Here is a 13,619-nt window from a genome sequence, read left to right on the forward strand (position 1 = left end):
AGATTTGAAATGGTCATAAGAATGGAAAAATATATTATAAAAGTCGTTGGAATGAAAGTAGACTACATGGGAAGTGTTGCAAAGTCATAATAATTGTTCATGATCTAAATGTTATTGCGTGCGTTTCCTTATTCACTGAGCTTCAAACTCGGTCAATGAGGCATTATATATCAACATCTAACATTCTCGCCAAAATTAAAAAAAAATAAGCCATACACATATGTATTTCTTATATCCACACGCGTTTAAATGTAATTAATGCAACACCCTAACTCGTGGTTGTTGTTTTCCTCAGAGCCATGAAGCAGAAGCAGAAACCATGGTCGGAGATTGCCTTTTGGCCGCCTTCGCATCGGCAAATTTTGCGCGCCTGAATCCAATAGAAATAACTCGACATCTCCATGAATACACTCCAATTTTACATGATGAATTTATCAAGTTTTATCATCAGTTGAGGTATATTCTGATATAAAAATCTAGCACGCATTATAATTATAGCCTCAAAAACACCGGTAAGCCTTCAGTCTCCGACTATCGATTATAATTATCGGCCGGCCGTTGTTCGCAATAGAAATTTATTCACGAGTGTACTTTAAATATTTAAACTCTTCTAATAAATAAAGATAAAATATCTAAGTGCTGGTGAGAAATAGCCATAAATAGAACTAAGTGCGATTGAACCACAAATTTGGTGCAATCGTATCACTCGTGGAATGAACCACGCACGATGTCGCTACCATTTAATAAGTAATTTAAACACTGCAAGGTTTTAAAAATAAACTCCAATATATGGGACTCTAGACATAATTTCCGCCCCAAAGTGTAAATTCTAATTAAATTTCTTACTCAACATTATGTGTTTTTGTAATTAGCAGCTCATTTTCTCATAGTTTCACACCAAAATACCAATATCAACGTCAATCATCTCTTTGATCCGTGAAGGCTGAGCGCGTCACTGAGCACCGCCGCGCAGCAGGCAGCTTGGACAGCGGCTGGTCTGGACGATGACGCGTCCTGCTACTGTCAGGCCGCGGTGCTCTTCGCCGCTCATCGTCCCTTACTCGTCACAGACCCGCATCAGCTCGTAAATATGGGACTGATATATGCTGACCAAATGAACATGTACAGTAGCTCAAAATATCATTTACATACTTCATTCCGCATGGAATTTAGGTGCACACTTTTTGTTTATATTGTCATACATTTTTCAGGTAGTGCCATTCCTAGAAAAGTTTTACGAGAGCACCGGAGGGATTGTGCTTCTGAGTTTCGGTCAGAGTGACGTCATGCAGAGACTGGGCGACGCCTTGAGAGACTGCACCAAGCGAATCGTCGTGAGACACGTTCTTGTCGCCCACGCTGCAAATCTCGAAGCCATTCTTAGATTCACATCAGAATCCGTAAATAAAAAGCAGATCACTTCGACAATTTTTTCAACAGCGAAATATATATTTAAAGAACGCACTTCTTCGCTTATTGTGACATTATTTATTAAACTAACAAAACCGTAATGTAACGAATAGTAAAAAACAATTCGAATAGAACATCAATAATTCTTCATTAGCTCGTAAGAACTCGATGACAAAATCGACAAATTTGCACCTGAAAAAGAACGTACAAACAAGTTGCTTCAGATATCTTCAACCGATCCATCGAGAAAATTTTGTAAACTTATCTTCAAAATTTATTAATTACAATATTTTAATTTTAGATACTTAAAATTTACTTCAAAATTTACTTCAAATGATTTCTTCATTCTTCTTTCGAACAGATCATATCATCTACAAAACAGAAGCACGTTACCCGAAATTTAAGTGCAAGTGGCGGTCAGACAACTCGTCCCACAGATGTGCGCTTAGGAAACTCGAACTTTCCTTTCCTTGGCGTTGACGACGAAAATTTCGTGTTTTCACAAAACAAATGCCGACTCATCCTCGTCTGCGGAGACTCGCAGCCGATTATTCACCCGACAATCTCTCCTCTCGTAACAAGGCTATTGTTCGGGCTCATGCCTACGGTGCTGGAAGACAGGCTTCTTGAGTGAGTATTTGGTATGGCTAAATTTTGCTTCAAATTATGATAGTGGTATATGATACTAGAGGATATTAAAAATCAGTAATATTTAGCTTATGGCTAGACACGCTCATACACATCACAGTTCAACAGAGACCAGCTCATTCACTTAGTTTTTGTGTTACTGAAATGTTTAACTCATATTGAATTTCAACTTTCTCCATATTTTCTTATGCGCTCAGCGTAAATTGGACAAAATGGTTACTCTAACTATCTTGATTGAAGAAAATATATTTTAATCGTGTCGCAGTACAGTACTACTGCACGAGAGAGAAGACTTGCACAAACAGAGGCAGCAGCTAAGGCAATCCATTATCAAAGATGAGGAGAACATTGCGTCATTAGACAGGTCCATTCTGCTGCGCCTCAAAACGGCTCCTGCTCCCATGGAAACCGAAGTTTTGCTGGCTGCTATTTACGAGGCCAAAGTACGTACTATATATGGTGTTTCTTAACTAAAAATTATCAAGTCCCTCCACAGGCTTGATGAGTGTATCATTTCATGCTAACGAAGGCTTAAGATGGGTAGACTAGAAATGGAATTTATTTCAAAATAATTTCCCTGAATAAGTTTTGTAAGAAACTTTTGTATCTTCAACTAAATACTTGTATAAATTTTTGGCAATGACATATTTTGTTGGCTGAATTCTCCTGTACTGTTCTCAGGCGTCGGCAGCAGAGTGTCGCACGCGCCTGGCCGAGAGCAGACGAAATTTGCAGAAAATCAGCAACGTCCGCGACAAGTACCGAGCGGTGGCCGCCAGAGGGCGAATTATTTTCTCTTGTTGTTGGTATCTTAAAGTTCTGGACGTTTCTCACGTCTTCTCCACGAGACGTTTCCTCGAGGTATTTTTTCATTCAAACATCAGATGACATGCATAAAAATAGGACTCACAAAATTTATGCATAAAAATATCATATGAGGTGCATAACAACTGGACTTATCTCTAAACCATGTTATCTCTAAGTGTTTGACATCATGTTAACTCGATGACGTTGGAGATTAGGCGAAGCATCTCGCACCGGAACTAATATTTCGACCTTTTATGATAATTTGTAAAGATTTTTTTCTTTTAAATGAAAACTTTTCATTTCAGTTATACTCTGAATGCGTCAGTAGTGGAGCCGATGTGGACGGAGCCGAAACCATGAGCTTTGACCAAAGAATTTTGTCGCTGGTAACGTTAGTGACGAGGCGGATAGTGAACGAGATAACGCGCGCTCTGAGATCCGGGAACAGAGACGCATTTTTGACGACTTTAGCAGCGGCGGCTTTGTTGGAACAAGAGGAAGTTCCAGCCGAACACTGGAGAAGGGCTTTAAGGCCTGTGGAACAGGTTATATTTTATTCCTACTGAAGCCTTATCTTACAAAATTCAAACGTTTCCGTTTTCTCAAAAAAAATCTGTTCATTACCGGTAGTATTCGAAAGTCGGTAGGCTTTTAGGTGAGTGTTATCGGTAACTTATTAAGAATATTGTTCCACAAGGCAATTTTTTGTACACATTATCTTATTTCTTAAGAACTGTAACAATGCTATTGCTGATAATGATAACCATTCTGTTCGTTTTTCTAACTACTACGGTTCATAAACAAAGTCAAGTAGCGTCGGTGAACCTGATGAAATGAGTTGGTCAAACCTGGCTCGCTGTAATTTGGTAACCTACATATGTAAAAACGAAGAACTTCATAGTTGATCTTGCAAATAAAAATTAGGTACGTGAGTGAAAATTGGTGAAAAGTTTTTTGTTTGTATTTGCTTGAATATTTGATGGCACCGCAGATAAGAATCTCTTGTGTGAATCTTATCCGAAAATTTCTGGTGAATATCAATAAGAGTCTTTCTTGCTTTTTGCATTTTTAAGTAAGTGGACAACGAAGCGAAAATATGTTTCGAGTGTAATTTGTTTTATACTATCTAGGATAATATAAAAATTGCTACGTGAAATTAAGAGAGGATGACATCCTTCTTTTTGTGACAGGCGTCACAAGTGCAGGAGGCCGTGAGTGGCCTGGCTGAGGTGGCAGACTCGGAGGCCCTGAGAGACGTGCTGTCTTCGCTGCTGGACGGTGCGGCCTACCGCTTCGTTCTGTCCCAGCTGGCACTGGTGAGTCAAGCTATGCATTCATTAGAAATGCTATTATTACCGAGAGAAACACTGCATCTAAAATATGCACTGCCTGAATGACTTGAATAGCACAGAATGTGTAGGTATTTTCCGTCAATCATAGGATCGGTTAAAAAATAATGAAATAAATAATGAAAATCGTGACTCACTTAATTCCGATCATGGATTCTAACAAAATTTTTGAACCATATATGATTTTAAATCTTACGCTTGCGCCTATAAAGGCTATTTACATAACCTCATGAACTGTAATTTTTCTGATGTATTCCCTATTGTGATTATCCCAAATTTAGCAAATATTAGTGACGATTTAGATACTAGTCTTATTTTTAGCAATTTCTTTACAAATAACATAAATGTTTATCATGAAAGGGAAGTCGTCAATAAACCTTCAGTATTCCATGTATTACTTATAGCTGAAAAACGGTAAAAAATTCATCCAAAATGGAGTTTTCTGCAGTTTGTCAGCATGAAGAAACAACGACGAGTGTTGGGGCGCTTGCCTAGAAGCATATCAATGTTTCACAGCTTCCTACTCGTCAAGCTCCTCAAACCGACTTTCGTGAGTATTACAATATATTGTCTCCTTAATTTCAATTTTAGCACATGACCATGAAAGTATATTCGACGATGACCTCTAAACATCCTTAAATTTAATAACTCAATTTTTTAATTGAACAATTGCTTCACATTTCTATCGAAATTCGATGAAATAAAATATCGTACGGTACGTCATTTGAAATTTTGTCTTCCATCATTGAACAGTTGATATTTACAAAGTTTCGGGAATTCTTTGAATTAAAGCTGTGATTAACATGTCCAATGTACACTTACTGACATCTGGAAGTATAAAATATGTTCTAACCACAATTTTGGAAGCGTAAACTTCGTAATTTTCTCAATTAAAATCATATATATTAAATAAAGGTACGTTATAATTTGCATCATATATTTACATACATTCATGTTTTCTCAATCTAAATTTGTATTCCTATCAGCTTCTCGTTAAACGTGCCTTAAGCTTGATTTGAGCTTGAATTATCGGCTTTATATATCTGCTCTTCGTTACATTTTTCTGAGCGAAATGAAGGCATGATTAGAATTTGGTAAATTCCCTAATGGTCGCGGGGTGACAGAGGGGCGCGTGTGCTAGGCACCTATTACCTTCCAGGACAGGCACGGCCGAATCTAAAACCGGACCAAACAAACGCCCTCTTCTGCCTCTTCTAAGGGGGGTCAGCAGAGGAAGTTTCATTTTATACATTGTTATTTGCATATCCCTGTTCTAAAGACGGTATTATCAATAACACAGAAGAAAATGTAATTTTGTGGCACAGAATGGAAATGGCGCATAAACAATAATATGAACCGGTAATAATATTATTTAACAATACTTTCCAAGTTGTTCATCAATTTCTCGCGTCTGTTTGTTATATCACCAGCTGCATTATAAATGGAAAAAATAAATTCAACAGTATGCGAAGTTTGCCCAAATTAACCATGGCGAAGGAAATTTAGATTTTCAAACGAAATTTCATAAAATGCCAGTGAAAAACTATCAGCTCATTTTGTCTGGTTTATTATTCACTCTTAAAATATTCACGGGATACACCATAATTATTTCATGAAGGTATAATACAGAAGTTTAAGCCTGAAATACTCAATGTTGGTAAGTATTAAATCAATGTAAAAATATAACCCTGCAGGTGGTGTGGGCGGCTCGGGACCTGGTGAAGTCTGTGCTGGCGCCTCCTGAAGCACTTACACAAAACTCCAAGATTAATATAAAGTTGGTGGAAATGAAATGAAAAAATATCATTTCATAGTTATTACATTTTAGTGAGGCATTCACGTCTCATTTTGATATATGTTTTATTCGCAGTCAGTAGTAGGGGAATATATTGACTTTGGCAAAAATTTTAGTTCATTTAAAAAATCAAGATTACAAATGGGCTCCTCTGAATTGTGATCATTCGAAATTTCACTAATCATAAAGTTTTAATCCCTCATCAATTACTGCAAATACTTTGATATTACAAAAATTGCTAATATTATCCAAATTTAAACGCAAAAATACACAACGCCATGCTACAAATTTTGTATGTCACATGTCGTTTTCACTATAGGCCGTTGAATTGAATATAAGTTGTAAACAGGTGATATTTCCACCAGTATGGGCAGTTCTGCAAGAGAGATGGCAGTTTTGGTTCGTCAAGATCACCACGCTAACGCCACAACGCCCGACGTCGTTATTTCCATACTCCAGAAAGCGGCAGCTGAGAACAAGTTGCCTATCACACAAATATGTTGGACCCCGACAAATGTATGTTGCGCAACAAGCTTCATTCAAGCCGAAAGTATGCGCGTTACTTGGTATAAAATAGAATAACGGGCGGATATGGAACAGACAAGGCCCACCGAGGTCATTTATGTGGTTGTAACTGTGTTCTCTTCTCGTGTTCTCTTGTGACCCACTTGGATTTATCAACTTTCTCACCGTTGTGCGTGTCACTAGGAACTAGTGACCCTACTTTTTTGCTTCTGTTTCTACTCCTCTGTTGCACACACGACTGCATCGGTGTTTTCGTTACCCCCTCTCCTCCTACCCTCTCCTTCAGGGGGTACCTTTGCCTCGAACTCGACGGGCTTGTCCTTCCTCCCCCACACTATACAGCTTCTACACCCACGACCTCCCACCACTACTACCCATCACAGACTGCATAGCTTTTGCAGATGACACAACACAAGTAACCACAGGACATTATCCACACAACCTCGCAGCAGTACAAACACAACACTCCATACAACAGATCAACATCTTCGAAAACAAATGGCTCATTAGGACAAACACAAATAAATTTAAAATCATCCACATCAGTAGGCAAAACACCTCCGACGTCTGCATAGACAACGCCCACTATCCATACACGAACAAATGAACAGTGTTAGGTTTACAGTTGACAACACACGGCTTCAGCTCCCAAAAAGCGAAAAGAAAAAGCCCTCGCTAATCTACGCAAAATACAAAGATTTTACCACCTCCAACGCAACATAAAACGCACTTTATACCTCTCCTTCCTCAGATCATCCTTCATTTACCCCCTATAATGTTACACACCCAATCAAAATCATCCATATCCAAACTTCAAGCAGTAAAAACAAAGCCATAGAATTTATCACAAACATACACTACTCCGACTTCACATCCTCTCAAACACAACACGAACAATGTGACATTCCTGCAATAAACACAGACGTTCACCAACAGGCCCGAAAAACTTGGTATACTATCAAAACATATGATTCAAAACTCCTTCATCAACTCACATTCCCTCCAGACGCCATAGCAATGCAGCACGGGATATTCAAAAGCTCCAAATTACACGCACTAATGTCCCCACCTCTACCTCCAGAAAATAACTACACAGCGGACCATGCTGCGCCCGGGCGGCAGTTATTCCCATCGCTTCTGAGTGTAGTTGGTCCATAACAACCCACATCATCCAATGCACTACCACGCTGACGGACTGACGCAACTCACCGAGAGTAATACACAGTAAAGACGAGACCGATGAACTACTGAAAACCCAGCAATATTTGACAAAATTCATCTTCTGAGTCTCGAGCGACTGACCATCCTCATTATTATTATCACCAGCATTATCACCTTCATCGTCAACATACCATCTTTTTGAAAAAAATATAGAAAAAAGCGAAAACGCGTGTAAATATTATGAGCACACATTAATTTTATTTTTATTAAAAGTGCTAAAAAATTTAAATAATGTAAATAAAGAACCGCCACCTTCTCATCACCCACTCGTTTAAACCATAAAAGCCCTGCCGGGTTCCCAGCTCCCCACTCCCAACCCCAAACAAAACCCACTCACATACAACCCACCCATTCATGTGCAATGCGCCGTATTCATCTCCTACTGTCTTTCCATTTCTCCGTCCTCTTTCTGGCCATTCTGCGCCACCTCTTGTTCTCAACCACTCTTTCTTAGTGGCACCGCAACAACAACAAAGATGAGGTTCGCAGTCAATCAAAGAACAGATCAATTATAGAATAGAATAGAAGTGTCGGCATTGAATAAATAGGCCCATGGTCTGTTGCCGATTCTTGAATGTTTCGTGACTTGATAGATGATTCGCAAGGGATCCGGCCTTTGCAACCCGATCTTTCCATAACTGACGATTGATTGAGATAGCTGCTGGACTTATTGCCTGGTCCGTAATTTGCTAGGCATTTTAAGACTGAACATATGCTCCTGCATAGCTTCGTCTGGACTTATTGCCTGGTCCGTAATTTGCTAGGCATTTTAAGACTGAACATATGCTCCTGCATAGCTTCGCCTAGTCTGTTTTGAAGGCGTTCATACTCGGAGCGTCAACGATGCTATCAGGGAGGCTGTTCCACATGTCGGTGACTCGAAGCGAGATGAAATGTTGTCGCATGGATGTGTTACAACGCATTTTTTTAGTTTATAGCCGTGGCCCCTGGTGTTGGTTCTTGTTTCAAATTCTAGTAATCCTTCTGGGACCTTGTATAATCCATGAGTATACTTGTATGCCTCAATGAGTTCCTCACGCAGACGTCGATAAATGAGGCTTGGAAGCTTCATAATCTTTAAATCTTTCCTCATATGACTTGCCTCTCAAGCCCGGAATTATCCCTGTCTCACGTCTTTGAACACTCTCTATTAAATTTTTGTCCTTTTCAAGTTTCGGTGACCACACGACGTTTCCAAACTCTAGGTTCGGGCGCACGACAGCAACAAACAACTGCTTCATCGCTTCTGCATCTAGGAACTCGAAAGAGCGTCTGATCAGTCCAAGTCGTTTATTGGCTTTATTAACTTGATCTTCAATATGCTTAGAAAATTTCACCTCATTGTCGATATTAACTCCTAAATCTTTTTCCATTGTCGACTTCGACATCATCACTCTGTCGTTGCAACCGTGTCTTCTCATACTGTAATCTTGCTGTTCATTATTCTTGCCAAGGTGGATTACTTTACATTTGTCAGCGTTAAAACGTAGCTGCCACTTATCAGCCCAGTCAACCAGCCTGTCAAGATCACCTTGTAACTGTACTTTTTGCGACGTATTCTTCACTGTATTATAAATTTTTGTATCGTCAGCATACATCGAGCACACACTAGACACAGCTTCTGGCAGATCGTTTATAAACGCAACGAATAAAACAGGCCCGAGAACGCTTCCCTGTGGCACGCCGCTGCGCACTGGAGCCCAGTCTGATACGGATCCATTAATACTGACACGTTTGCGTCTCCCTACTAGAAAATCTCTGATCCATTTGAGTACATTACTGTCAATTCCCAAAGACTGCAATTTCCCAATTCCCAATTATGCAAAAGCGTAGCGATTCAACAAGCGTAGTACAACAAGTTATCGTCCTGCCCAAACCAGGTCTCGCAAAGACATATAGGTATTAATTTATTCGCTTATTAATTTAACATAAATGAATACATGATCATAATTTCCAAATGAAGGATAATTAAAAAGGTAAAATGGATTTAAATGTGCAACTAAACTAATAAATAGCGATAACGAAAACTTAGAAAAGTGTAATCGCCCCTTACAAGAAAGAGGAGCAATTATCTACCCTTATTGATTTTGTATTTTTATTTATTTTTTCATTGATATTTTTTTTTGCTGCGAAAACCAGTATCGTTTTTGTTTGAAAATATATTTTCACCTCTGTAATTCGAGAACATAACAAGGGAAATTATGACAGTTATTTGCCAGAGAAATTTGTAACTTCAAGCATCAACTTCAACTTATTTTCATATAAAGACGATTACATTTTCCCCACCCCTCAGAGCGCCGAACGCTTGCTTGGCTGGGACGGAGTGCAGTACTCGTTGGAAAAAGCAGCGCAGAGAGGCGGCTGGATAATCGTACTAGTAAGTGAATTATATAATCAAAGCCCTTTGTCGGTCACACGAATATTATGATGCAAATTATTATTTAATTTGTCTTAATGCCATTGTTGTTATTCGAGGTAGTATAATTAAACATACATAAAGAGAGAAGCACGTGAAACGCGTACAATAAATTTGTTAACTGCTGAGCTATATCTGTTCACCAAGCCTAGAATAGACGTAGCTTCAAAATTAAAAATATCCTATTCACAGATTCGACCTATTAGGATTTTGCATTTCAATTGATATATGTGATATTTCATGATGCATTTTATTGTACAACATTCTTAAGTTTAGCTTGACAGGCTGGAATTTTTTAAAATGCTTGCTAAGCTATTGAAAATGCAACTTTAGTTTTAGTTAGTTAGTTTTATATAATATTGATAAATTTTTGCATCGCAACTTGCAGTTCATTTGCCCTTAAGGAAGTGCTTCGTAAAAAAAAGTAAATAAAATGAACTCGATAAATACCTTGCTTATTACAGTGACGGCGAGATTTCTATTAGCACTTCTTCGTGTAGTAGCTTTTGCGCATTTATAATTTCTATGTAATATGACCTATTTCTAAATTATCTGTGATATGGAATATGAAAAGAAGACGTTACGTAGTAGCCTGTGGAAAGTTCCGTTGCAAAATGACCAAGAAATTTACGTTCACTTTCTAGAATCCCTGTTCATCTCTACTGCCGGTAATCATCCATTCACTGTCTGAAGTCACCAGCCGGGCAAATAAAGTCGATGAGAATTTTCGAGCCGTCCTTGTGGAGGACCGTAACTGTGACAGAGCAATACCGGGAGAACATTTCGATGTTGTGACAGACAGCTCACTAAGTTCGCATACTTTATTACCTGCGGACCTGAGTCTGCAGTGTCGTGTGTTGTTCTCTGCACCTGAGCTCACCATCGCCGGAGTGTTGAGTTCTGTTGCCGACGTCATCAATTCATCACACTACGAGTCACACTGTACGTAAATTGCTCTATTTTTAAGAGGAAGCAATTTAACTTTGTGCTATACCTATGAGGCAAAATAATTTCCCGTGCATTGCGATTATAAAAGAAGCAAATGCAAAGTGTAAATTTGCATTACAGAATATTAAAATGCCATTTCCAATAAAGAAATATAGTAAAATTAACACGTAAGAATTGTAAGATTTTAATTGTTTGGCTCTGCACGGAAGACCAAGGCGGGTGCTGGCGTCAGGCCGTTTGGCTTGCAGGGGCGGTGTACGTTGCTCTTGTTATCCCGGCGAGTATGCGGGAACACAACAGAGAGCGTGGCAGCCAGTCACAGATATTAGACGAAGACAATTTGGATCAAGAGAAAGATGGACTACAAGACATGATCACGCTGGCCGATCTCAGTATGACTTACGATATCATGTACAGATTGTCGCTGCTTTCTCCTCTCACTCCAGGCACACTTTTCGGCGTTTTAGGTATTTAATGTCTATAATTAATTATAATATAATATAATACAATTAATATAATATGGGTTTTCTAAGAGATTGAAAATCTATCCATTGCAGGCCTATGAGTTCAACAAGAAAAAGAGTAGCAGAGAAAATTAGCATTGAAATATACTACTAATTTGTAATCAAAATATTTACTTGATCATCGAATCAAAAAGTTATATATCATATTTCGGTGCTGGTACTGTCTGAAAATTTCGCTTATGTCAAGCAGGGTGGATATTTGGACGTGAAAATTATTGGCTCCCTTTGTTGGCAAAAGCTTCGTCGACAGATAAAAAATCGTCAGCAAAAAATTTAACAAATCGTAAAAGCGCTCCGCTGCACGAACCTGACGAGACTCTGGAAGACGAGGAAAAGGAAGGGAGAGAAGACTTGGAGCCTGATGATTATTGTGATGATGAAGACTTGAAATTAGAAGACTGGTGTGTTCCTGATGAGTTAAAGGTTGTGGGGTTAAGCGATGCACCTAAGATCATGGCACAGTTTTTGTGTGCGAAGCTACCAGATCTGCACGCTCGTTGTCAGGTGAGAACCCGTGAAAACAATTGAAAAAATACATCGAGTACATTCGTACAGTGGGCAATTATTGGTCATAAAATTTACATTTTGCAATTTACAGTTTAAAAATCTGTTTTAGTTTACATTTTGCAATATACAGTTTAAAGATATATTTTCATTTATATTTTTTGCAAGGTTCTTTTAGAATTTCACGAATGTAATCAATGTTAATTTCATTAACGGAAATTCCGGGCTTGAAACATCTTTTCACTGAACAATACCTTCTGTGTCAAAGCAGACACACAGGCTGTAATGTAAAATACAAGCAAAATCCATCAATAATCTTTCCAGTACTTGATATATGAGATGAGGATGTACGAGACTCGCACGACTGTTAATGTTTAAGATCTTCTTATTACATACAAAGAATTTTGTTGGCATTTTCATTGAGGATGAGTCCCTATAATCTTTTTTTTTTCATCCTTCGTTCTGTGCATCAGAATCGCGCCCGTTCAAGCGTTTAGATAACAATGCTCACGAAGAAAAAATAGTTGTGGGTTAAAGCTTCACTAAAATTTAACTTGAGCTTTTTTCTAAATGCGCCCACATCTACAAAATTCAAATTTTTCAAATGTTAGAATGTGATCACGATTGCGATTTACGTCCCTGAACTTGTAGGGAACACGATAAAGGTTTATAATTAATTTATTTCGTTGTTTTTGATAATTTTTTCGATTACTGAATGCATATTTAATTAATTATTCTTGTGCATTAGCCACAGTTTATTATTGTAAAAATAATGCTTCATATTATTTGGGTTTACTCCATTGCAGGAGGTCCAGAGCAAAATGTTCCACGAAACATTCAGCTCGCTCAGCCGGCAACATTTGGAGTCGCTCGAAACAAGCTTAATGTTCATCTGAGAAAGAAACGAAGGGTAGGAATTTTCGCAAAAAACGTCTTCAGCACTATACAAGTTTGCAGGCTCAGTGTAAAAAAAAATAGTATTAGCAATTAGTTAGTACAACAACAAAATAAAAACATCCGTCTCGTTTGGTGATATCATTTTATTAACCATACCATTTCATAGAAAATGACGTTTCAATCAGTCAAAGGTTGTTTGTCAGTTATTTAGAAACTTCGGCGTTAGTTGTAATGTAACCTTGCCTTTGTACCAAAAACATTGTCATTGTCTATGTATACCTAATTCAATTCAACATTTTGCAAGTGCCTCAAGCGCATACAAGACGAGTTTCATCGTCAATCATTGAAGCTCCTGTATTAGAAACACAATAACGACTTTTCTGATAATTTGAATTAAGTACCGTTGATGTCAAACTTATAGAAAGTGTTCGCGAAGTTCAAGTGATTCCAACACTACGAAGCAGAAACTATTAAGACTTTAAAAGGATTCCACCCCTTTAGAGAGGGCGGAGTTCCGCAAGAAATGGCAGGAGCGAAACAGACGCAGAAACGCGGAAAATCATGTCAACACCATT

The 13,619-nt window shown here is 38.4% G+C and overlaps 1 protein-coding gene across 1 annotated transcript in view; it reads left to right on the forward strand.

Moving 5' to 3' along the window:
• Positions 1-13,128, forward strand: part of LOC108667681 (dynein axonemal heavy chain 6) — a 30,439-nt gene extending 17,311 nt beyond the window's left edge. The window contains exons 22-37 of the mRNA XM_018154729.2: positions 296-456; positions 943-1,084; positions 1,212-1,400; positions 1,772-2,040; positions 2,324-2,501; positions 2,740-2,919; positions 3,171-3,410; positions 4,056-4,181; positions 4,663-4,764; positions 5,909-5,991; positions 6,375-6,525; positions 10,049-10,132; positions 10,816-11,113; positions 11,329-11,586; positions 11,834-12,147; positions 12,954-13,128. Of these exons, the coding sequence (XP_018010218.2) occupies positions 296-456; positions 943-1,084; positions 1,212-1,400; positions 1,772-2,040; positions 2,324-2,501; positions 2,740-2,919; positions 3,171-3,410; positions 4,056-4,181; positions 4,663-4,764; positions 5,909-5,991; positions 6,375-6,525; positions 10,049-10,132; positions 10,816-11,113; positions 11,329-11,586; positions 11,834-12,147; positions 12,954-13,043 (2,865 nt within the window). The 3' untranslated portion in view covers positions 13,044-13,128. The remainder of the gene's footprint in view (positions 1-295; positions 457-942; positions 1,085-1,211; positions 1,401-1,771; positions 2,041-2,323; positions 2,502-2,739; positions 2,920-3,170; positions 3,411-4,055; positions 4,182-4,662; positions 4,765-5,908; positions 5,992-6,374; positions 6,526-10,048; positions 10,133-10,815; positions 11,114-11,328; positions 11,587-11,833; positions 12,148-12,953) is intronic.
• Positions 13,129-13,619: the final 491 nt, after the last annotated feature.

Source organism: Hyalella azteca, unplaced genomic scaffold, assembly GCF_000764305.2.
Source record: "Hyalella azteca isolate HAZT.00-mixed unplaced genomic scaffold, Hazt_2.0.2 contig15705, whole genome shotgun sequence".
NCBI classification, from domain to species: domain Eukaryota; kingdom Metazoa; phylum Arthropoda; class Malacostraca; order Amphipoda; family Hyalellidae; genus Hyalella; species Hyalella azteca.